This window comes from Epinephelus fuscoguttatus, linkage group LG21 (assembly GCF_011397635.1).
Source record: "Epinephelus fuscoguttatus linkage group LG21, E.fuscoguttatus.final_Chr_v1".
In the NCBI taxonomy this organism is placed as follows: domain Eukaryota; kingdom Metazoa; phylum Chordata; class Actinopteri; order Perciformes; family Serranidae; genus Epinephelus; species Epinephelus fuscoguttatus.
In genome coordinates, this window is record NC_064772.1 from 18,974,690 (window position 1) to 18,999,096 (window position 24,407).

General features: G+C 41.9%; 1 protein-coding gene across 1 annotated transcript in view; it reads right to left on the bottom strand.

Moving 5' to 3' along the window:
* The window catches only part of LOC125882071 (sodium/hydrogen exchanger 9-like), a 100,800-nt gene that overhangs the window by 53,340 nt on the left and 23,053 nt on the right, over positions 1 to 24,407 (bottom strand). Inside the window, exons 7-12 of the mRNA XM_049565715.1 lie at positions 22,744 to 22,882; positions 20,880 to 20,985; positions 16,045 to 16,133; positions 14,620 to 14,733; positions 10,442 to 10,553; positions 8,286 to 8,439 (exon numbers count right to left, since the gene is read on the bottom strand). Of these exons, the coding sequence (XP_049421672.1) occupies positions 8,286 to 8,439; positions 10,442 to 10,553; positions 14,620 to 14,733; positions 16,045 to 16,133; positions 20,880 to 20,985; positions 22,744 to 22,882 (714 nt within the window). The remainder of the gene's footprint in view (positions 1 to 8,285; positions 8,440 to 10,441; positions 10,554 to 14,619; positions 14,734 to 16,044; positions 16,134 to 20,879; positions 20,986 to 22,743; positions 22,883 to 24,407) is intronic.

Here is a 24,407-nt window from a genome sequence, read left to right on the forward strand (position 1 = left end):
AGCTCACCCCTATATGGCATGCATTTCTGAGTGTGTGTTTGTAGAAATTTGTTTTTTGTATGTGTGTGGCTGGCTATGAGGAGTCTTAGGATGCTGTAGCAGAGTAGTGGAACAAACAATGACATTCTATATTAAAACCGTTCTCATCCCCAAGGCATCGTATACAGCAGCTTGGTCAGAATTCCTTGGTTTGTGATACCAACACACATGGCACCCTTTTAGTATCTGTATGAGACACACCAGACTTTCACCGAAGTCCTGTGTAAATCCATCCGCGGTAATGACATAGCATAAAGAGCAAGAGGGTCTACGTCACAGGACTTTCACCCAGGAAACCACTGTTTGTGTCCCATGTCAAAAGAAGACTTTTTTTTTTTTTAATATCGTGATATACTTGCTACTAAAGTAAGTGAAGTTACATACCAAACATACTTATTTAAAACCCTAACCAAATAGTTGTCATAGTCTGTGCCTTTCCTTCATTCCTCATGTGTCAACCCAAGACACCACTTCTTGCTTTATTGAAATAAATCTACTTAAAACTGAACAGCTATATTATGCTTTTGGGTCCAGCTCTGACAAAGTGACATATTTTATTAATGTTTCATATTATATTTAATGCACAACGACAACAAGTACAGAAACAGTACAGAACAACTGATAAACTGTGCAACTAACCCAAACAGTGAACGCCAAACCCGCAAGACGTTTGTGTAAAACGAGCGAGTTAGATTAACTTTGAACAGATTATTTCCTGTGAATATTGCAACAGAGATGAGTTTCCCTGATATTTTTAGTGTCTTTTCATGTGATTCTCTGTCTGTATTATGCATTTTGTAAATTTTTAACAATCATACATACTTAATAGGCCGAGGATGAGGCTGTTTGGCAGAGCGTGAAGGCTCTGAACATAGATTGTGTTCAGGTCACCGTGCCCTTTATCCTGTGATATGTTTTGAGTTTATATCTTGAACAACATGCTAAACTTAAAAAAATAACAATTTTATTTGGTTTTCTACACAGAAGTAAATGAAAGGCTGAGGTTTGTATAAGTGTATGTATTTTTAAAAAGTTTACTAAAACAACTTAAAATGAAGAAGGCCTTGTGACCCCCCCATAGGTGTTAAGAGGCCACCGCTGTAGCATGTAAAAAGGGATTTATACTTGTGCAGCAGACCCCATGCCGTAGCCTACGCACGTGGCCTACACCGTTGTGAGCATTAATACTTGTGTGGTGGTGTGTCTGTGTCACTCTGCCGTTACACCTCCAAAACACTAGTTGGTGGTGGGGTTTCTGAAAAGTGCTGTAAAGTTTAGTTGATTCAAAACACACCCATAACACACATTAAATATGGCTTAATTATGAAAATTTTAAACAAAAGTACACAAATCGGCTTTACTATGAATCGCAGCATTGACAGACACATCACAGACCTCTTTTACTGGATGCACCCCCACCCCCACCCCCCTAAATAAAACATGCTAACATCATTTGCACAAGCCTATGGCATTTTGCATTGTATAAATTAGGCTAGCTGACTTCTCTCTTCTTTTATGAAGCCAGAGACAACAACATTTAACAAAGGTAATCTTACAAAATTCTGCTCTATTACAACTCACAAGTGTCACCAACAAAACATCTGTCTTAAGCCCCTTTTACACTGCCAGATTTTCCGCAAATGTTGGGCCGTTTTGCCGGCAAGCTGCGAGCGTTTATACACACAGAAGCGGAATGGCGAGTTGATCTGAGGTGCCCAATTTTCCGCCTCGTAGGGTAGTCACATTGGCGGAACCCTTTTAGTTTAAACAGACCGAGGTGGCCTTCCGCAACGGGAGGGGCTGTTGATGACTTGTGGGAGAAGCTGCTGATGACGCCACACGTGCGAGCCACTGGCGGTGGATAAACAGGAAACAGCTGATGGCAGGAATTAGCGAGCAGCTAGTAGCAAGAGGGAAACACAAACCTGACAGACACTGTAAAGATGAACAACTGGGAAGACAATGACTTGCGCGCCCTCCTTGCCCTCGCAAACGAAGAGGCCATTAACCGCCAGATGACGGGGACGGTGAAGGACGGGCTGACTTATGAGAGAATTGCCGAAGGACTGATCAGCCGTGGCTTCCCTCAGAGTACGTCACTGCTTATGTTACACCCTGAGCTACACATTTTGTCACTTGCTCACACCCCCCCCATTGCCCCAAAAAAGGCGCATTCTGTCAAAAGTAGGTAGGCGGCATTTTGCCGTACTCCCCCATTTTGTTTTTATACTACCAATGCTGAAAAAAGACTGATTGAGTTTTCCTGCAAATTTGCACAATTCCTATCTAAAAAGGGTTTTATATTAAACACATTTTCCACACAAATATAACATGCTGACCTTATTAGCACAAGCCTATGGCATTTTACATTGTATAAATTAGCCTAGCAAAGAGCATACAAAACTGACACTAGAGGAGTACCTAGAGCGTCACAGGGCCACTGACCAAGCTCCTGAATTTGAAAAGATAATCTTCACAAATAAACACTTTTGCGATTATTGAAGCCTCAATGCAATCGCCAGACGTAAAAAACTATCATTAGGCTATAAACAAACTACACTACAGTCACATGACCTAATGCCACCACCATAATAAGACTGTAAAGCCAAGACGCATAGAAGCTTCAAAGTTCACAAGTGGGGTATTTACTCATGTATTTAATGCATGTATTTAATGTCGTAGAATAAAACTTGCCAGTCTCCTAAGCTTGTGTTAACCACAAACCTTATCAGGCATCTAACCAAAAACCCATTCAAAACACCCACTGACTTTGAGATGAGGCATCGTGAGTGGTAAAATGCTAGTTTGGAGGGAAACATGTTGCAACATTGCCTCGATATGTTTTCCCTCTGAGCCTCAATTATAAAAGTGAATGAATTCTAGAACCCACTTTGTGGTTAGAAACTTTCTTTCTTGGACAGTTATTGGGTAACACTGGGCAAGCTGATGAAACCAGCATACAGGATGTACCACACCGCACAGTGTTGAGGAGGAAGTCAATAGTTCAGTGCAGACACACAGTTCAGTTTGTCTGTTTGTACATCTATCAGCAACACATCGCCTACTCAAACCTGTAAACACCTGAGGAATGAAACATTTCCCTCTTTAGTGTTTGAATTGGAAATTCAAAACAGATATGTCAGACTGAGAGAGACAGATAACCATCACAATTTCCTGTCTACAGTTGTGATACCAGCTTTTTTCCTGAACAAATTGCACAAAGTGGAAACAAGAGACATTTTACCATCTCCTTTTCTTTTATTTGATGCCTGCAGTAGTAGGTCTTTTGAGGCAGCTATAGGGGTAAGGAGGGGGTGGGGGGGGGGAGACCGGAGTAATTTCACACAGAGTACAACTTTCAAAGACTCCTCCACAAAGCCATTTCAGAGATTGAATGGAAGTTAAATTTGCTCCAGGTGAAGAGATGTAATGTATTATTCACCGAGATGAAGTCTCTCAAAATTGTTACTTGTCCCTTTACTTCATACAATCGGATGAGGGAAGGGAGATGAGGAGGAAAGTGGAGGTGGGAGTTTGGGAAGTGAGGAAAACAGAGCTATTCTCTGAAACATGACAGCCCTGAAGGCTCGACGCAGTCTACTGTGATGAGCTCCTGAGATGGAACGACTATCCACAAAGACAGCAGTGTCATGGGGATAGAGATATGCAGTCACTAGAGGTGCACTATTCAGGACACATATCCACAGGTACACATGCATACACACATGCCAGGAGGGTAGGTATGAGAAAAACACTAATACAAGTCGAGAGCCGTAAAGGTGAAATTTTCTACAATGAATAGTTGGGCTTGTACTGCCAAGGGCTGGTACATGTTTTAAAAAACATAATTAAACCAATAAATAGATTTAAATAAAATACCTGTTATATTATGCATTTCCATTATTATTTCGGCTACACAATCTGCCTCTGTGTCCTAATGAAAGGCCCTGAAACCAATTTCTCAATAAGCTATTGCTACAAGCAGTGGTTTCCTACATGTTTTTCTGCATATGCTAGAACACCACTTGCTATTTTACACTTTCATTTTACATGACATTACTATTTAATAAAATCTGTATTTGTGTTTTTCTCATTTGTTTCAAGGCACAAAATGTTGTTCCAAGCAGACTGCTAAGGGAGCTATTTTAAAATCATGGCTGCCTTTTTGGTCACAAATATCCTGTCTGTCCTGCGATGTCTGTGCACTTCCTTAAAATCTTAGACTTAAATGTACGCCGGGCAAGGTAGATTAGGTAAGTCATTAATACTAAAGCCAATAGAGTGCCCTAGGGTTGACGTTTCTCTGTAGGTCGACACAGAAGTTAGCATTGCACTAGTTCCCTCATCAAAAAGTCTATGGGAGTTTTCCATTGGATTTTGGATTACTGCAGAAAATAAATACTGTGACAAACAAAAGAGTATGATACTTACATATTTTGTTCAGCAAGATAACTCGCTGACCTTGTTCCCACTCGCTGACCTTTTCAATCTGTCCTTATCTACCTGTGAGGTACCAGCTATCTGGAAGCAGGCACGCGTCACTCCTCTCTTTAAAGGCGGCGACAATCTCGATCCAAATAACTATAGACCCATATCCATCATCTGTTCTACTGTCAAAGTCTTTGAGAAAATCATTTTTAACCAGTTATTCCAACATCTTAAGACTAATAATATCCTATCCCCTTTTCAATCTGGTTTTAGACCCAATCATTCAACTTCTACTGCTCTATTGAAATTTACCAACGATGTGTTCTCTGCTTGTGATGCTGGTAATCTCACAGGTGCCATCTTTCTCGATCTTACAAAAGCTTTTGATTTAGTTGATCATTATTTACTTCTTGACAAGTTGTATGCTGTGGGGTTATCCAAAATGCATTATTATGGTTTAACTCTTACCTTCACAATAGAATGCAGTGTGTTGTTCTTCAAGGTCATAAATCAGAATTTTATGTTCAGCAAAGAGGTGTCCCTCAAGGTTCGACCCTGGGTCCACATTTTCCATTTTTATTAACGATCTTCCGGCAATCTGCTCCTACTCCTCTGTTCAATTATATGCAGACAACACAGTCATCTATAGCTCCAAACCCAACCTTCCACAAATTCATACAGCTCTTCAATCTGACTTCAATACTATACAGGACTGGCTCCTATCTAATAAATTATTATTAAATAAAGCCAAATCTTTTACTATGGTTTTTGGCACGAAACAGAACATTAAAGTAAAATCCAACAATTTAAACATAATCTGTAAAGATGGCTCATCTCTGCACAGAGTTGATAAATTTATATACCTAGGTCTTGGCTGGATTGTGAGTTATCACTCATAATACATAATGATTCTGTTCTTCATAAAGTGAACTATGGAATTAGTGTTCTATATCGTTCTAGGAGCTGTTTCACCCTCAACACCAATCATTTGTTTTTTGTTGTTGTATCGGACATACTTGAAAACAAGATGATGCATCTCAAGGGGTTTATCCTTAATAAACTTTGAACAACAACAAACATGTTGTTTCCTGTTTTACTTTGAAACTCACATCTCCTCTCATTTCAGATCACTTCACTTCCTGCCCCGGTGTGTTTTCCCTCCCTTTTGATGACTTCACCTGTGTCTGATTGTCTGTCCCGCCCTGATTAGCCTCATCTGTGTGTCGTTATCCTTCCCCTCACCAGAGTATATAGTGTGTCTCTCAGTGTCAGTTCTCATCCCTATTGGGTTTGTTTGCCTCCACTGATAGTCCTTCTACGTACTGAACCTGCCTTTTGACCAATAAAGACTGTGTTACTTTACCCAAACTGTCTCCAGAGTCATGCGTTTGAGTCTATTCTCACCTGGTGCATCAGTTGTTACACCAACTACACTAAGGTCGCGTGATCTAACATCACCGCCATAACACGAGCAAAGCTGTGTTTGGCGCAGCTCAGTATTTAGCCACTTGTTAGCAACCACCTTTTTCAAGACACACAGAAGCTTCAAAGTTCATGAATGGGGTATTTACTGACATTTATGTAGTAAAACGAAACTCGAAAGTTTCTTAAGCTTGTGTTAACCACAGACCTTGTTTCAGTCATCTAACCACAAACCCATTCAAAAGGACCATTGACTTTGAGACGAGACACCCCTCAGTAGTAAAATGCTAACCCATTTTCGGGTTTTAGGACTCATTCCAGGGGCACTGTATCACTGTCTCATACAGGAAACACCTGAAACCTCTAGTGCAGAGCGGACTTGTCATAGAGCGAGAGTTAGCATTAGCATGGTGAAAATTTTACAGCAAACATGGTAGAGTGTGCAGTTTGTGGATGTAAACCAGACCCTGGAGCTTCCTCCCACTATCTACCAAAAAAACACATCGTAGCAGATATTACTGTATGTTCCACAAACACCACATGATGTCAGCCAGTGCTGGTTAGCCTACAAGCTAATAAACAACATAAATAAAAGATACAAACTACACTTACAGTTCTCATATGTCTGCTAGTTGATGATTTTGGTGCACAACAGACTCCTCATCTGAGTCTGGGTCTGACTGAGGCTCCAACATGTACTAGGCCTATGAATGAGTCTCACTGATGTTTCCTCTAAAGCTAACGCTAGTAGATCTGCTGTCAACCATTTTGCAGGGACTGTTTTAACCATTATGTGTGAAAACCATGTACCAAACATACTTTATAACATGTCTGGAGAGGAACTTTAATGTTGTTTACAAATACTTGAAGCTAAGTTTTAATGGGATTTAAAGATGGTCAACAAAGGATCATAAACTCTTCATGAAGTGAAAGTCAGTGGGTGTTTAAATGTTCCCACCTACAGAGGAGGCAGGATAACAGGCCAATCGGGAGTAAAGCATTCATACATTATTGGTTTAAAAACTACTAATAGCCCTTAGGATTTTATCTCCCAGCAACGGATTTCACCAGCATTTGGAAGTTGCTATGTGCAATCTATGACCCTGAATTCTCACACAGTTCAGTCGTGGTGAAGATAGGATCTAGAGACAACAGAGCAAAAACTCCTTAAGCTGCTCAACTGACACAGAACAAGAGACCCGTGTTTGTGGACACAAATCCCATGCCCTGGAGGAGATATTGGTTCTTTGTCTGGTTCATAAACGTTAGCATTACAATGAAATGAAGCTTATTTGGCTGTAAAAGCTCAAACAAACAACTTGGCAGATTGAATTACCAAAGGCAATCTGCAGTTCATTGACAACAGAGGAGCTCCAGGTTCTGTTTCACATCACAAATTGCTTCATCGTCTGTGTTTTGTAGCACTGAGAGGGGGCGTTTTAATGTGCAAAAATGTTCCAGGGTGTGCACTTTTGGATATATTCTATTCTTTTTTTTTTTTTTACTTTTGATATAGTCTATAAATATCCAATCGGGCAATTCCAATGATCTATTGAACTTGATTTTATTCTGTTTTTTAAAACCAGCTTCTGTTTCTCACCTCTGCTTTTATTTACTTCTTCTTTTCTGCACTGAAATTTTTTCAAGATCGTTTTTCTTACTGTCAAATTTACCTTCACTGACAGACATGTACACACACACACACACACACACACACACAGAGGAAAACCACTGGAGATTCAAAAGCACTGCCTCGAAAGACTGTGGGAGTCAATTATACCACTCTGATCTGGGCCATAGATTACACTTTAGTAATATAAGTATCTAATTACTGCCTTGCATCCTTCATGCCTCTTCTGCACCCCTTAATCATTATCGCCCACTGGCCTCGAATCACACATAGTACGCAGACTTTAAAAGAAAAAGCAGCACTGACTGTGTATTCTTTATATAACTAGGCTACAGTGTTTCTTTTATACACAGGTTTTTGTGTACAGCTTGACAAGCTGCATTTTAATGTTATCTCCTCTCTAAAAAGTTTCCAGGGACCTGTAGACCTGCTTTGCCCTGCGCACCAGCTGTGCAAGTCACTAATAGAGGGCAGAGCTGGAGCAGACACACGAAGCTAAGTGCCTGTGTAGGGCTGAGCAGGCAGCGAGGGGAGGAGGGAGAGGCACAATTCGAACACGCTGAGAGAAGCTTTACAAAGAGCTGGTGCATATTAAGTGGGCTGAATCCTTAATGTGAGAGTGTAATTAAGCCGTGTCTGTCTGTGTTTGTTTAAGAGACAGAGAAACCGCAGATGACGGAGGAGAGATGGACAGATGGAGGGACAGGACGATAAGATCTGACTCCATCATACTAGCTGTGTCACTCAGCGAGGTGGTAGCACTAACCTGATGTTCAGACAGCGCAGCGTGGGATCAGCAGCCGTGCCCAGCACCCAGACGGTGAAGCCGACCAGCAGCAGAGTGGTGGTGAGGATGGTGCGCTTCACATCTGTGGATGTGTCCTTTACAGCCAGGCTAAACGCCACAGCCCCCCTGAAACCTGAGAGCAGAGGAGCAAACAGCTGTATTACTGCCATCCATCAAACCACCAGACAACCATTTACCAACCAATTATTTGAAAGAGGCAGGAGAGGGCTCTCCAGCTAATAACTCCGTCCATGGGTAACATATTACACCCTGATTATCACTATCATTGACCAGCTGCTCACCAGCAAAGAGCCCTTAACTTTTAGACTGCTATACAATGGTGACATAATACTTAAAGCCAAAACAATTCCCACAGCAAATCCTTTTCTGCCATGAGAAACAGATGGGGGAGGTGCTGGTGGTGGTGGTGATGATGGGGGAGTTTTGAAAAATAGCAAGACAAGGGCTTTCTACAAAGAAACCTTCTTATGTAAGAGGTAAAAGTGGGTCAGGCAAGCAGAGAAACATGCTGCTGCTGCACTACCCCACATCACTTCACATCGAATATTCCTTTCTCCTGCATCATCAAACCATTCAGAGCTTCAACCATTAGTCTCAGACGCCAAAGTGAGGCGATGCCTTATTTAGTCGTCTCCAAAATACAGCTACAAAAATAGAAAAGAGAGAGAGTGAAGTGTTTTTTGAAAAAGATCTGAGATGCTGATACCCATTAATGCGAAAACGCCTTTTGTAATGAGGGTAGTGAATTATTACAGAGCCTGAGGATGGCTCCCGTCTCTGTGTCCACTTACCTGACTTTATGCACACACACAAACACACACACACACACACACACACACACACACACACACACACACACCAACGCACATCTTCCACACAGGAGACGCAATCTTTCAGCATCCCCACTAATGCCATAAGCTGCAGGCAGTGAAGAGAAAGGAATAATTAAAGGGTTTCCATGGGATAAATTAGGGTAAAAGTTTTCATTTTCGTGTTTCTTGCAGCAATAACACCGCCAACCCAACATTTATCAAAGGAGACGTGGTCAGACAGGATCTTTCCAGCGGTGTTAAAGTGGATAACCACAACAATTGTGCATTTTATGAGAAAAGCAGCACATTTTTTTTAACATAGTGCATACCATAATGTTAATTTTCAGATGTGATGGGAGATCAGATCTGACCTCTGAGGACCATGAGATCCATTAGTGAGAATTCTGAGACTATACAATAAAATCAAATAAGACAATGGTGCTTGGACAAGATCTGTCCCTGCATTTAATTAGGGCGCTATAGTATGAGGCACCAAGGCTAATACTGACACTGTGTCATCACCCTGAGGACAACTGTGTTTTGTTCACTGCTCTGATTGCCATTGTTATACATGAATAACATGCTTCAACTTTTGATAATACATTTAACATTGACTCACGGGGTGTCGGTGGCTTAGTGGATAGAGCAGATGCCCCATGTACGAGACTGTTGCTGCAGCAGCCCAGGTTTGACTCCACGCTTGACTGTCCTATCCATTAAAGGCTAAAATGCCCCCCACCCCCCAAAAAAATTAATAGTTGATGAAATATAATATCATAAATATTTTTCCCCATTCATTAATATGTGTTAAAGTGTGGTTGCAGTCAGAGATCTTTTCCAGTTGCCTCCAGTAAAAAAGAGCCAAAGTATGTTAACAATGTAGGTGTTAACCTGTGGTGCAACACAGTGACAGTTGTCAAGTTAGAGACTATTGTTAGGCAGAAAGATGCTGCATTTGCAGTTATCAGATTGAGGAGAGACACTCAAGAGGAACGCCACTGTAAGCAAGTGACTTGTTATCGAGGTGTGAGACTGGTGAAGATAGTTCATCTTTGCACATTTTCCCCACAGATGCTTCAGTTAGCAGTCATAACCTGGAGCAATTATTGAAAACATGTCCAAAATATGAAGAAATAGGTGCTCATGATTTCAAACATAATAGGAAAATAGGCAAACTTGGGTTAATGCTTGGACATCACACCAAAGTCTATGACACATGTATAGCTGAAAAATACAACAATGTTGCCACGATGAAGATAAATCACAATAAATAATGTTAATAGGTATTCTTAAGAACAGTACCTGCAAACACCATGAAGTGCTGGAAGGCGCATGGTATCTTAGCTGTGCGTCCCAGGTTTAGGAGGAATGACAAGGGGTAGATGTTACAGGCCCTTGATATAAAGATGGAGAGCTGTTCATAATGAGCACAGATTAAGGAGAACACTTGTGACTGAGACACACTCACAGGTTGAAGTACACTTATGAGTCAACATGTTGCCATAGAAATTGGGTTATTTTTCAGTGAAAATCATAATTTCTTTTCATCACATTAGAAACCTGACAGTCCTATGGACATGTTGTCAGAAATGCACCAGTTTTCAGTTGTAGTTTAACTGTTTGAGATTAAGTATGCAGTCTTGGTTAAGATAAGTTACTGATAATTTAAAGTAGCAGTGTGTATGATTTATGGGGATTTAGTGGCATCTAGTGGTGAGGATTGTAGCTTGCAACCAGAGGAAACTTCTCCCAGTTAGAATTCCTAAAGTATCCATGGTTCAGGAGGTTTCTACCAGGAGCTGAATTATCTGCAAAGGTCTCTAAGGCCCCGTTTCCACTGAGGAGTATGGTATGGTTCAGTTCAGTTCGGTACACTGAGAAAAGTTGTGGATGGCACCAACGGAACCATTCCATACCGTCCCCATTTTTGCCCCCCCCCCCCCCCAAAAATCACACACTGCAGTCCATTCATATCAATAGCAGATGGTCACTCTTGCTCAGGGCTGAGTTGTGGCTGGTTTTGAACCCCGCTATTTTTTAATACCCCATGGAGAGAGACTCTCAATGCTGCCTGTTCTATTTTGTTCTGAAAATGTCGGCATGCAACCTCGTTCTCCAGACGATAAACAAGCCGCAGACTTACATCGATGAGGAAATACGAGTGCTGGATGGGGCAGGTAGTGACAACAACCCTGCCCACATTTAAGGGTACTGTTTGCAGTGGAAACGTTAAACAGACCTAGGGTAGGTACCATGTCTGAAGGGTCACTTTTGGTTACAAAGGTACCTTACAGAAAGTTTTTGGTGGAAACAGGGCTTTACTCTCCAAAACAAACAGACCTGCTGATTACAACAAGTCAAAACAATGAATAAAGCAGTCTCATGTTTACAGTGTTTCTCCTATGCTATTTGACACATAACAAATGGCCCACTAGCCCAGTACCTGCTACTGTGTGCTTATCTTTTTTTCTGATCCAAATATTCAGGTTTAAAAAAAATATCAGTGTTTTTCCGATTCTCTTGTCATAATGGGGCTGTGACTTACTGGAAAAAATGTGAATTGGCCTATCAAGAGCCAGTGTTTATATAGATAAACGGCTCATTCTAAGGCGACAAAAACACAACAATTCTTATTTTACAGGTGATTATACATGAAAGAAAAGATACTTATCATATTACTTTCCATTTCTGCCAATATATCCCCCTGAATCCTACAAACTGAACCTTAAAGTTAAGGTTTCACTATTTATTCTTAAACAAAGCCCTGGTTGACTCCACATAGGCTAATCCTTTTAATGCATATAAGAAAAGATACACAATTTCACACTGAATACAAAAGTGCTAATTCTGTGTGAGATCAGCCGGTTAAAGTATACATATGAATATCAACATAAATATACGTGTGCACTCACACGCACACGCACACACACACACACACACACACACACACAAATAATCTCTGAATATTTGCTGTTTAGGATGCAAACACAGCAGTGTGGCACCATGCCGAGGCATGAAGCCAATCAGGCTCTGCCAGCTGTCTCTGCCCTCCACACACACTTTGATGTTTCACATAGGATGGGACTGAATGCTAAGTGTCCTGGGCAGCAGTTAGGGAGAGGATATCTGTACAATTATCGGGGACATAGCTGCCGTCCTGGATACACTTCACATCTTTTGTCATACTTTGAGAAGAAGTTACTGCAGCGCCATAAAACCTCATATGAGCCTAAGTGCAGCCTGAGATCCTCCGGTTGATTCTTGTTAGTGGAATTCGAGGCAATAAACTAGAGGAGGCGAGGCTGGCGGAAGTCAGGCAAGCTTTTTACTCCTTTAGAAAACACAATTTTTCAGACCCTCTTTGAAATTTGGTCATTAAAAATCATCTGCACAGATAGGTACCCCTGCTTCCGCATCATAGGGTGATGTGGTTTTAGCTTTTCTACAGTAAGTCTAAATATGATGCCTAGAATAATAAAAGGACCAATATCTTAGGCAGGGGACCTTACTCTGACAGGGCTATTACTAAAACAGAGCTCCCTCGCACCCTGCAGTCAATATTAGATCTCATGCACCCTATGGATTTTCAAAAGCAATATCCTGCTCCCAAAAGCAGTCATTTCTCTTTATCAAAGGCCTCGAAGCTATTTGAATGGAGGTAATTAAGCACTTTCATCTCAGCCTCATTTCCAATAAAGCCCATCGCCATTGTCACTGGCAAAGGCTGCAAGCTATGGCGATTAAAATCTACTGCGTAACCAAAGAGCGATTAACAGGGTTGAATCACTGGGGTTATTTCATTTTTATAGACACTTTTAGCACTGTACAAGAGGACTTCGACCTCCATTTGTTCCTGTTTTTACATCCGGGTCAGCTTCCAGGAGGTGTAGTTAGCCAGATTTCTTTCACTCTAAGCTTTTGTTATGGAAGCACAATCAAGGCTCAAAGCTCAAGACAAACATCTTCTCCCTGGCAGCCGCTCGTGCTGAACATAAGAGCATTGGAAAAAGAATCTGCTCAGTCGACTCTTTCTCTGGCTCTTTTGACCCTATGGTGGAAGATGGATTGTAATAATAATTGCCGGCCATCTGGGCACTGGACTGTGAAAGAACAACCCCTTGGAGTGCGGCCACTAGAGTCTCTCCTCAGGCATACGCTACCGTCATGCCAGCTCTCAGGCAAGGACAATAGTAGCCAGCAGTCCATTACTACCCCTCTGTTCCCCTCAGGAAGTAAAGCTGACAGATACAGCAGCAGCTGTGAATATGAAACATCTGTTATGATAGTATAAGTTTAACATGTGATTTGTATCATTGAGTCTAAGTGCAAAATACTGATTCTGAGCATTCTGACCCCTCAAACTGACATTTACTTATGTTTTTGATGTCTTTCCTTCAGTTAAATCACACTGAAGATGGACACTTTAAGTATCTGGATGTAATGTTAGACTGTGTCAAACTTATATCAATTAATCATCATTTCTTTTTTCTAATTATTAAATAAATAATTTAGTGAAAAAAATACTCATTATCACAGTTTGCCAGAACCTAAATTGACATCTTCTCATTACATGTTTCATTTGAGAAACAGCCCAAATCTCAAGGATATACAGAGGGATATATTTCTGAGAAGAGCTATAATCGTTGCATTTGAGAAGCTGGAACAGTTAAGCATTTCTGCTTAATGTAGTTAAACAGTTAATTGACTGCCAAAAATCCTTCTCAAGTCATTTTCTGTTTCTACATCTGGCCAGTAAATGCTAATCAGGTAACTGAACCACTAAACAATATCTTCCATTTCCAGACAACAAAAGCAAATGCCATCAATAGGCGTTTAACAGTGTTAAAAGCATTTTAGAGTGGATTTTTCCTTTAACGATATGGGACTAAGAACAGCAGGAGGCTATTTTACTAGTTTCTAGAACTAATAAGATTTAATCTTCAACCTCGACAGGGATACAGTGCTTAATCCACTACAAATTAAAGTACTGTAAGCTTATTTCAAATGGGCAAACATTGTTATTCCACCGAGCCCTGCTAGAGAACAGAAAACAAGCAGCAGTAACAATAATTAAAGACCTATTTGAATTTCTGTTTCATAGGCGTTCCTCGGAGCAAACGCTGCACTGCAGCATCTTAATCTGCAGAGATGGTGATCGCGGGAGACCGACTGAATGGCATTTGCAGAGCTCACCGGATCAAACCTGTACAATTTAAGTGCTGAGAGTTTTTTTTTTAAAGAACTGGGGAAATTACTGCACTGCACTGCAGCAGAGAGGCAAGATAGAAAACAGGATAACCTCTCTGGTCAGATAAGTGGCAGATGATTGTGCAGATAAGGATTACGGCAGAGTGTGGATGAGATGGAACAGAACAGAACAAAACAGAACAGAACAGAACACCATTTTGGGGGTCTGAGTGGGATCCAAAGGCTGCACAGCGGGGGGTGAAAATGCTCCATCATGTAGTAGAAAAGGATACAAATGCCCCAGAAATGAAGAGAGCTTTGAAGACATGGTGAGGGAACGTCAACAATACATATCCCATGTAGCTGAAGATGAAAATCTCCCCCAGGAAGTTGAAGACTTCAAAGAGCTGCAAATTATAAAAGGGATTGAGAGGATCATGAGGGAGAAGGTCATCCGAGATGGGGAGGGGTTCAGGGTGGATGGTGTGTGCATGTGTGTGTGTGGCGGGGTGACAGTGAAGGACTCGGATCATATCTGAAATGGGTAAACAGGCTTAGATTTGCACAAACACAACAAATCCAGTGTTGATGTTATTCCCTGATCCTTTGAGGGAGCAAGTACAAACATCTACAGCTTGAGGCCAGAATGTGGTTGCATGTAGCACCAGACATTTTTTTGTCATCATTCTCTCGTTAAAGATTTTTATTTGAAACATGCCATTTGTGGAAATGTGTAACAACTTGCTTTCCAGACTCAGAAAGACTTGTTCCTTTCCCATAATACTTCCTGATCAAGGAATATTGCAAGTCATCGACTCAGTCCGACATTTCCTGTAATGATCCGGGCCACATCAAAGAGCTTGGATGTCATTTACTTTGGCTGAAAATAGAATCTGAATTATTTTAATGGGGCATTTCTGCATAAGAAATCAAATATTAATTAAGGTCCTTATGTTGTATCTGGATTAAATTAGAGCAGATGTTATGATTTCATTAATGATTTATTATTTTCTGTTTTTATCAGTTTAACCAGCTTTGCTGTACAGTCCTGGTAAAAAGCTATCTAATTGAATAAATGTACTTTTTCCCTTAAGGGTTCCACAAGCACAAGGACAAGACATGCCAAAGTGAAAAATATTTCTCCTACTAACTATTCAACCAGTGTCTGCATACACTAAATCACTTTGTCTTGTCCTTTGAGCTGCAGCTGCATGTATAAATCATAAAAATGTAGATAAAGGCATTCTGCCAAGTAAACATACTGCACCGTACACATGCATTGACTATTGCATAGCCAATCCACTTTATAGGCAACGGCTTCAATATGCTGCATAGCCTTTTAAAAAGGCTTTTCTGTGATAAACAGTTAGCTCCACTGTGGCACCGATAATGAATAATAAATGCATATATGAGTATATGTGTGTACTTCTGATTTATTTGCTCCTCTGTGAAGCTTGGCGGTACAGTATGACAGTGTGCTGGCCTCCATCTGTGCTCAGCCTTTTAAGCAGATAGCTGGAGACTGGCCTCCCACACAGACACCCACTGGACAACCAGAGCACTAATGGCAATTAATGATTGTTTGTGCATGCACGCATGCATACATGCAAGACAAAAACATTAGCATCAAAAGGTAATGTGAACAAAGTGAGTAGACTGAAAAAAAGCTGTTTGAAAACAACAATGAAATAGGCCTCAATCATCCTCCATGAACCTACCTGCTTGATCCTGGTCCTGCCTTCACAAGATAAATTGTGAATTGTGTACCTTGCCTGACTCAACCCGCAAAACAGCACCGCCACAATACCTGAAAGAGAAAGAAACATGCAAGTGAAACGAATGAAAAGGAGAGAAAAGCAAATAGCCAATAAAGTGTTTCATGACATCTGCAAATGTGAGCATCAACATTTTTTGTGAAAAACCAACCCAATCGCCAGAATAAACGTTGGCATTGTACGTTTCTTCAAATTATAGATATGTATCATTTGTACCTTTCATATGTAGCAAATATGTTGAAGCTTTACGTTTCTTTGCATTCAATTTTGAATTTTATGTTGTGACAATGCTGTGGTTCCCGTGTTGTTAGGTTTAGGCACAAAGACCACTTCGTTAGGGTTGGAAAAGCATTTTCACTCAAGAGTCCCAGTTTGGCCGCTACAAACATTGGCTGGAAATGTTGCAACCTCTCATTAAAAAAGGCTTGCTTTCGTTGCCACAAACACAGCTGGAAATGTCCCGACATATCATTAAAGAGTACTTGCTTTTGTTGCTATAAACAGGGCTGGAAATGTCCTGACTATTGTTACAAAATACACACTTTTGTTGCTGTAAATTCATCCGGAAATGTCCCAACCTCTTATTACAAAAATACCTGCTTTCGCCAATACAAACACCGCTGGAAAATGTCGTCACCTGTCATTTCAAAATACCCACTTTTGTCAGCACAAACATGGCTGGAAATGTCCCAACCTATTGTTAAAAAATACCTGCGTTTGTTGCTATAAACAGGGCTAGAAATGTCCCAATTATTGATACAAAATACACACTTTTGTTGCAAAAACACATCTGGAAATGTCCTAAACTCTTACTACAAAACACAGAAACACAGCTGGAAATGTCCTGACCTGTCATTTCAAAATACCTGCTTTTGTTGCTACAAACATGGCTGGAAATGTAACAACCTATCATTAAAGAGTACTTGCTTTTGTTGCTAAAAACAGGGCTGGAAATGCCCTGACTATTGTTACAAAATACACACTTTTGTTGCTGTAAACTCATCTGGAAATTTCCCAACCTCTTAAAAATACCTGCTTTCGCCAATACAAACAGCGCTGGAAATGTCCCAACCTATTGTTAAAAAATACCTGCATTTGTTGCTAGAAACACAGCTGGAAATGTCCCAACCTCTTGTTAAGAAATACCCATTTTTGTCACCACAAAAACGGCTGGAAATGTCCTCACCTGTCATTTCAAAATACCCGCTTTTGCCGCTAGAAACATGGCTGGAAATGTCCCGACCTATTGTTTAAAAATACCGGCTTTTGTTGCTATAAACAGAGCTGGAAATGTCCTGACCTACTGTTAAAAAATACCTGCATTTCTTGCTAAAAACACCGCTGGAAATGACCCAAACTCTTATTAAGAAATACCCTATTTGTCACCACAAAAACGGCTGGAAATGTCCTCATCTGTCATTCCAAAATGCCCACTTTTCCCACTACAAACATGGCTGGAAATGTCCCGACCTATTGTTTAAAAATACCCACTTCTGTTGCTATAAACAGGGCTGGAAATGTCCCGACCTATTGTTTAAAAATACCGGCTTTTGTTGCTATAAACAGGGCTGGAAATGTCCTAACCTCTCACTAAAAAAACACCTGGTTTTGTTGCTACAAACACAGCTGGAAATGTCCTGACCTGTCATTTCAAAATACCCGCTTTTGTCGCTACAAACATGGGTGGATATGTCCCAGCCATCTTGCCTAGGTGTCACGCCACCCACCATCCTCTCCTCCTCCAGATGAGAAAATCAGCTCATATACATGTAATATGTACTGCATCATAGGTACGAAACATACAAGTGCAGCATTCCCCGTGGTGTGCACAAATGTGTGATGCAAACATTTTATTCTGGTGGCTGGGCTGGAAGAACTCATGGAGGAGTGTTCTGTAAACAGAGGGGAGTTAAACAGTGTGCTGTATTTAATTAGTACAAAGTATGCAAAATTGCTGATACATGCACATATTATGTAATCAGGTTGTGAGAATGTGTATGTTTGTGTGCTGCCTAACACACAGAGCCCTGGGGCCTCTCATGTTGAGGGTATGCTGTGGGAGGTTCTTCAATCATAGGAAAAACATTGTGAACAGAGTCTTTGTTTGCATGATTCAACCCAGCATTTTTTAAAAACAAAGCAACTGACCAGAGATAAACTGACTTCCAGTTTAATTCCAAAACATGATTTTTAAAATAAATCTGGAAATGATGATTGAAAACATGAGAAACATTAGCAGAACAATGCATGTCAGCGTTTATCTAAAAGGCTAAGAATTCAGTTCAATCCTCCTGTGTGCAGCTAAATATGCGACACCAGATCAGACCAGACCAGCCCAACCCTGTATCCACCCATTGTCCTGGTTCTAGCAAATCCAGCTGTATAAACAGCTCAATCAAAATGTGCCGTCCAACCCAATTCAAGCATTCTGCATGTTTCTGGCCAAAGACGTTACTTCCATTTCTACTCCAGAGACATGAAGCTCTGGGAATGATAACTGCTACAGAATGACATCATGCTGTTGATCGTGCCAGATGCGGAAGAAGAGAAATTAACAAAAGGCAAACAAATGTCTAGCAAAAGTACAAGGGGGAAAGAAATGCAGCTCTACAGAGAGAGGAAACAGGGTGGAGGGAGTGATTAGGGTCCCTGCTGGTAAAGAGGAGGCTGGCTGGAGCAGAGAGCTGGAATTTGAAACGCATAGCATAAAAGGTGGGTTGCTGCCTCGCAGGACATGCTTGCTTTGTTGCAGAAATTCAATTTCACATTCTTGCTCCCTCTACTTTGAGAGAGAATCACAGAAGATGGAAACGTGAAATTACTGTGATGGGGAGCAAGAGTTGGAGGACAGAGCCGGCAGTAATAAATACAGCAGCAGAGAAAAGATGGCACCTGTGGTTCAGGCTTGCAAGTGAAGCCAGTCCATTATTCTCTCTTCACCATCCGCCTTCACACTGGGATGCTGACCTGTACCTGCACTAGGCTAGTTCCAGTAATCCCTGTTCACAATGTCCTTTCCAGCGTTGCTCGACAAAGTCTAATCGAGTATGCCAGCATGGCGGATCTCATTTTGGCTCAATTTGGTTTAGGGCTTCGACATCCTCCTTGGTTTACATAACACTGACAGAGGTAACACGTCATCCACGGTCCACATAAAGACTCTTCCACTCAGGGCACTTGGCTGCAGATGAGATGCATCCCATAATGAGCAGTTGTGAGGGACGTAAGATTAATGATAGCAGGGCTCCCTGCGATGCTGAGGGTCATTAGGCACACCCTCACTAAACTCCAGCAATTAACAGAGACAGAAAGAGCCTTGATTACCAAAGGACACCAAGGAGGACTCCGATCGCTCACTGGGTTGCTCTGTATGAGGTGCTGCTTCACCCCAAATAGACCATTAAAGGCCTTTAAACAGAGTAGCACTCCCCAGATTAGTCTCATAGGGTCCAGTGTTGTACCAGGAACAGGACTCATTTTTTTAGTTACTATGACTAAACATTAGAATCAAAATTGGTTTCACAAAGCCACAGGACTGAAGTCAAAATTAAGTATTAGCTGTGGCATTACAGTATAAATACATAACAGAAAAGTTGTAACTGTGCTAAAAATACCCGAGGCTCTGTATCAGATAGTACCGAGAATCACTGCCCTTGGTTTTGCTGCGGTTGTGCCTCCCACACTGGGCAGCATTCAGAGTTGCTGTACTTTATAGACAGGGCATCTGGGTCCAATAGGCAAAGGTTACGCTATTTCATTAAAACCGTCTTCTCCTCCTCCTCCACAGGCCACAGGGAGTACTGCCAAGTAAGAGAGAGCTCCACAACATCAGCTCAATGAATGGAATCCCTCTGACACAATCAGGGCAGGAGGAACAACAACACTAATGTGTGCATATGTACACTGCATTCATATTTCAGAGCTACATTACGAGTGGTCGGCGAAGAAATAGATGAAGACAATTCCAGGCAACTGAGCCAAGTAATTGTTGTTTTTCAAAACACAAGCTACTTGAGATTTCAGGAACTATGAATCAGTAAAGTGAAAAATCTAACAACGTAATAGAAATGCTGCTTCCCCTTGGTGATGGATACAGAAAACAAAAGCAAGGTCATGTCGTATCCATTTTTACATGAGACCCGAGCACTTTTTGACTTTCCAGGAAATGTGCAAACAACTAGGGCAGGAATGCTATTATGGCTTGCTGCCTATCTGTGGGGCCATCTCCAAACTAAAGGTACAAGCATGCTCAGACAGCGGAGGGCGGACACCATTTTAAAATGAGTTATGAGGGTTGAGCCCAGAATGGGATTGGTACCTGCAGTTCCCTGTAGAGAGGAGATGGCTTAATACTTTCTCATCTGTGCGTTATTGACTCGCAACACCAAGGACTCTCAGAGGGTAAGGCATATGTGTATATATGCGGAAGGCCTTCCTCCAATCCTGGTGTGGGTTTTCATCTGTTCTTGAGCAGAGAATTGTGCAGATGGTCTTGTCTGGACAGCAGACGAAGTGCACGCATCATTCCCAAGTTTGTGGAGTGCCAGTGGCCACAGAGACGCATTGAAGCAGCAGAGCTTGCCAATCAAACAGCTGCTTGTGCTACTGATATTGTGGAGGAGTGAGCGAGTCAGTGCATGCAGTTGAGAAGCGATGCCTGAGGGGAAAAGGGCAGCAGTTCGCTAACAGGATTTGTATTCTGTCTGACCTCCACACTGCCATCTGCACTGACATGCTCTCACACACACACACAGAGCACACAAGTCATGCAGGCTCACCTGAAAGTCCACTGGCTTCAGCTGAGAGGAAGCTGCTCCATGACAGCAGGACGACGATGGATGTTTCCAGCAGCGGATTCTCACGTAGCCGAGTGAATTTCGTCAGGTGGAAGGAGAGTTAAAGATATACAGGGAGATAATCATACAGCACTTAACACTTTGCATCAGTAAACAGTTGAATGTGCAAACGCAACACATTTTTTTGACTGTCGTGGCAGACTACATGTACAGAAAAGTGCAGCGTTTCTCTGCAGCCTCTGCAAACAAAAAGCAACCGCAGAAGCTGCTCACTAAGCCAGGGGATCTGCCATTTACAGTAACCCACTGGGTCTTGATGAGATTCTTTCTGTGAGTTCTTCACCACATAACAAAGTCCACATCCCACTCCTGCTTTCTCTCTGTCCCACATCCCCTCGGGCAGAGCTTCCTTGTAAGGCATACAGTAGGTCTTTATACAGTGTTCCAGAAAGAACAACGCAGGTTGGAAGGTCAGTATTTGTGATAGTCAGAGAAAGTGCAGATACGTAGCGTTTAGGTACTGTATATATTACAATATTAGGACTGTTTATTGTATGTTGTATGAGAAACTTATCCATAGCCAGTGTATTATATACAGTAAATACTGGTCAGCATGCAAGCAGTCTGGAGTGTACTGCTTAGCTTCCATGTGTGCACTATATTTAGAATATTTTTACTGCGATACCTTAATGACAGACAGCGAATTTCGACAGGGAACTGAAGCTATTACATTTCTCCTCTAATAGCCAGAATCCATTGAGAAAACCAGCAATTTAACATTACTAATCACAGGAGCTGCTGGTCTACCTCTGCCTTGATCAGTAGGTTTATTCATGTTATTGTGTGATTTTGGCATTTAAGAGTTAGTTCAGACTCACTAAATTCACACAATAACACAATTAAAGACAAACGAATCGTGGCAGCTGTAGACCAGCAGCTCCCGTGTTCAGCGAGCCAAAATTACTGTCTTGGTCAATGGAGTTTGGTGGCTTTAACAAGAGCACAAATGAGGAACTGAAGCCATTAACGACTTCCCTATTGGAAAAGGCTATTTGATGGAAAGGTAAAGACATGAAAATACTCTCAACGGACCGTTCACTTAAACTGTCACAGACGTTTTTAGGTGGCTAAAATAGGTTTTGCCACTGCCCTCATCCCCAGCAGTACATTGCTTAGCTTCCCTGTTGGAACTCCTGCTGCTTCTCCAAACTGAGGGTGTGTTGACAGACATCTACTGGATGTAATACATTGACTATGGATAGTACTTCAATAAAAAAATATACAAGCTGTCCCTTTAAATACACTGTTGGCTTACAATATTGGAAACACCTTCCCAAGTCTAATCGTCTTATAATTAACAAGGACAGGTACTGCAAGTGAAATGAGTCCTTTTAGGTAAATACTGTTTGAGGAGATGGCACAAAAGAAGGGGCTGTTGCTATGGTTAGCATCAGCAAAATCTAATAAATGCTCTCTATGTGATTCGCTTGCACCCAGAGATTAGTCACTGTAAATAAGAGCTGAGGTTTGCCCGAAACCTCTCATGACACGTCCTCATTTTTCATCCTAAAGCCTTATAACTAAGATCAGAGGGAAATGCTGGACAACAGCGCGAGTCGAAACTTCATCAGAGGCTATTGGCTTGATTGACGATCTCTCTGCAACCATTAATGTCGCAGGAGCACTTTAAGAGACTTCGCTGCGTTGCTTTTGTTCAGGTGGTAGAGTAGGGGGTTTGTTAGAGGAGCAATTACCAAGTTGAGGAAGTAGATAGATTGCAGCGGATGCTGAGGTGATAATTGAGTTTGGGGTGCAGAGGCAGAGATGGGAGGGGATGAAAGGATATGAGGGCTGTTATGACAGTAAATATGGAACCCAAGAGGAAGGAGCCGACAAGCACTCCAAGAAAATAACCAACAGAGAGGAGGAAGGCGGGAGGGTCGAAGGCATGTCCTGCACCCATCTGGCTATAGGCGGTGATGGCACTGGAAGACAAATTGACACAGCGTGCTGTAAAAAAGGGTTACACTCATAAAAAAGAGACAAACTGTTATGGAACAAAGAGAAGGCAATAGCACAATTACGACAGAAGTAAATATGAGTGTTACAGATGCTGAAACATTAAAGCGTCAACATGGTTTATGGCTCTGAAACAAATGCAGTTGTCAGAAATATGGCGCACTTGGTTCTTGGTGTAAACCAGTCTGGAGCAGCGTGCATAAATTCACATGCTTATTATGCTGAGCTAAGCCTTTAAGCACAATTTATTGGAGTGACTCCTAACACTACATGGCCTTCTTTAGAAGTTAAATCCTTGCCTGAAAAACAATCCATTCTGAATTACTTGCCTCAGAGACATCCCCGAGTAGTTAGTGGGAAACAGGGGAAATACTATTGTTGTTCACAAAGACAGCAGCATCGTGCTATTCACACCGCTATAAATATTTACTTTGTAGGGGGAAGGGGAGACTTCCACATGGAAGTCATTGAGTGCAAAAGAGGCCTCACAGGGAGGGGGGGGCAGGGGGGTGGGGGTGGGGGGGGGGAGCAAGAGAAGTCCTGAGGTGAAGCAAGCAGAGGCAGGCACCCATGCGAGGGGCTGATGAAGCTGGCTGCCTTTGTGGAATGACAACATTTCTTTACCCACCACAGACCCTCCCGTGTACTCCCTGTAGACATTGACTGTTTTCAATGGATGTCACAACACTGAGTCAGCAGAAACAATGTGAAAATGAATGTTGTTGATGTTTTTGCTTCCTACATTCAAAGGGACACACCTCCTGAAAGCCAGGCTAAAACTCACAGAACCTTACTTTTTACTCTAGGTACCATAAAAATGGTTTGTTGAAGATCTGTACGGTGTCGAAAAAAAAAAAAGTCTGACAAATGAACCTGTAGTGTATCTCCACTTTTCATGCTGTCAGGTTGAAATGAGCTAGCACACACCACAACATGCTTTAATCTCCATAGCAAAAGGGGAAGAATCAATCAAGCTGTCGCTAATGAGCTCAGCAAGTTGAAAGGGGGAAATTTATTATCCCCTCCGCCAAAATAAAGACTCAAGTTGCGTTAGCACATTAAATTTGGCTACTAGTTCCTCAGTCAGTGTGACATTATCTTGGGCTGTTAACTCCCAGACAAAAACTCTCAAGTTGTCAACACAGGACCTGGTTGAATGGTGGCTGGGTCAAGGCTGCTGGAGCAGGAAGTTTAGTGCCTGTGAGAGGGCACATCAGCGTAAGGTTGAGCTGCTCCGGGAGCTTGTTAAAATTCCAGTGCCAGGGCCCCGTGTGGCTCACTAATAAGGGCCAGCTTTGTGTGTGGAGCCAGAGCGACCGGCAGGCCAGCGAGCCAGTCAAGTGACAAGAGATGGCATGAAGGCCGGTCACGCCACTCCAGGAACAAACACCGCACTATCTGACTGTTTGTCCGGGAAGACGTGCAGGCTCCTTCCTCTGCACTTCAATGTACACAGAGACAGCAGCCGCAGCGTGAACACAACAATCTGCA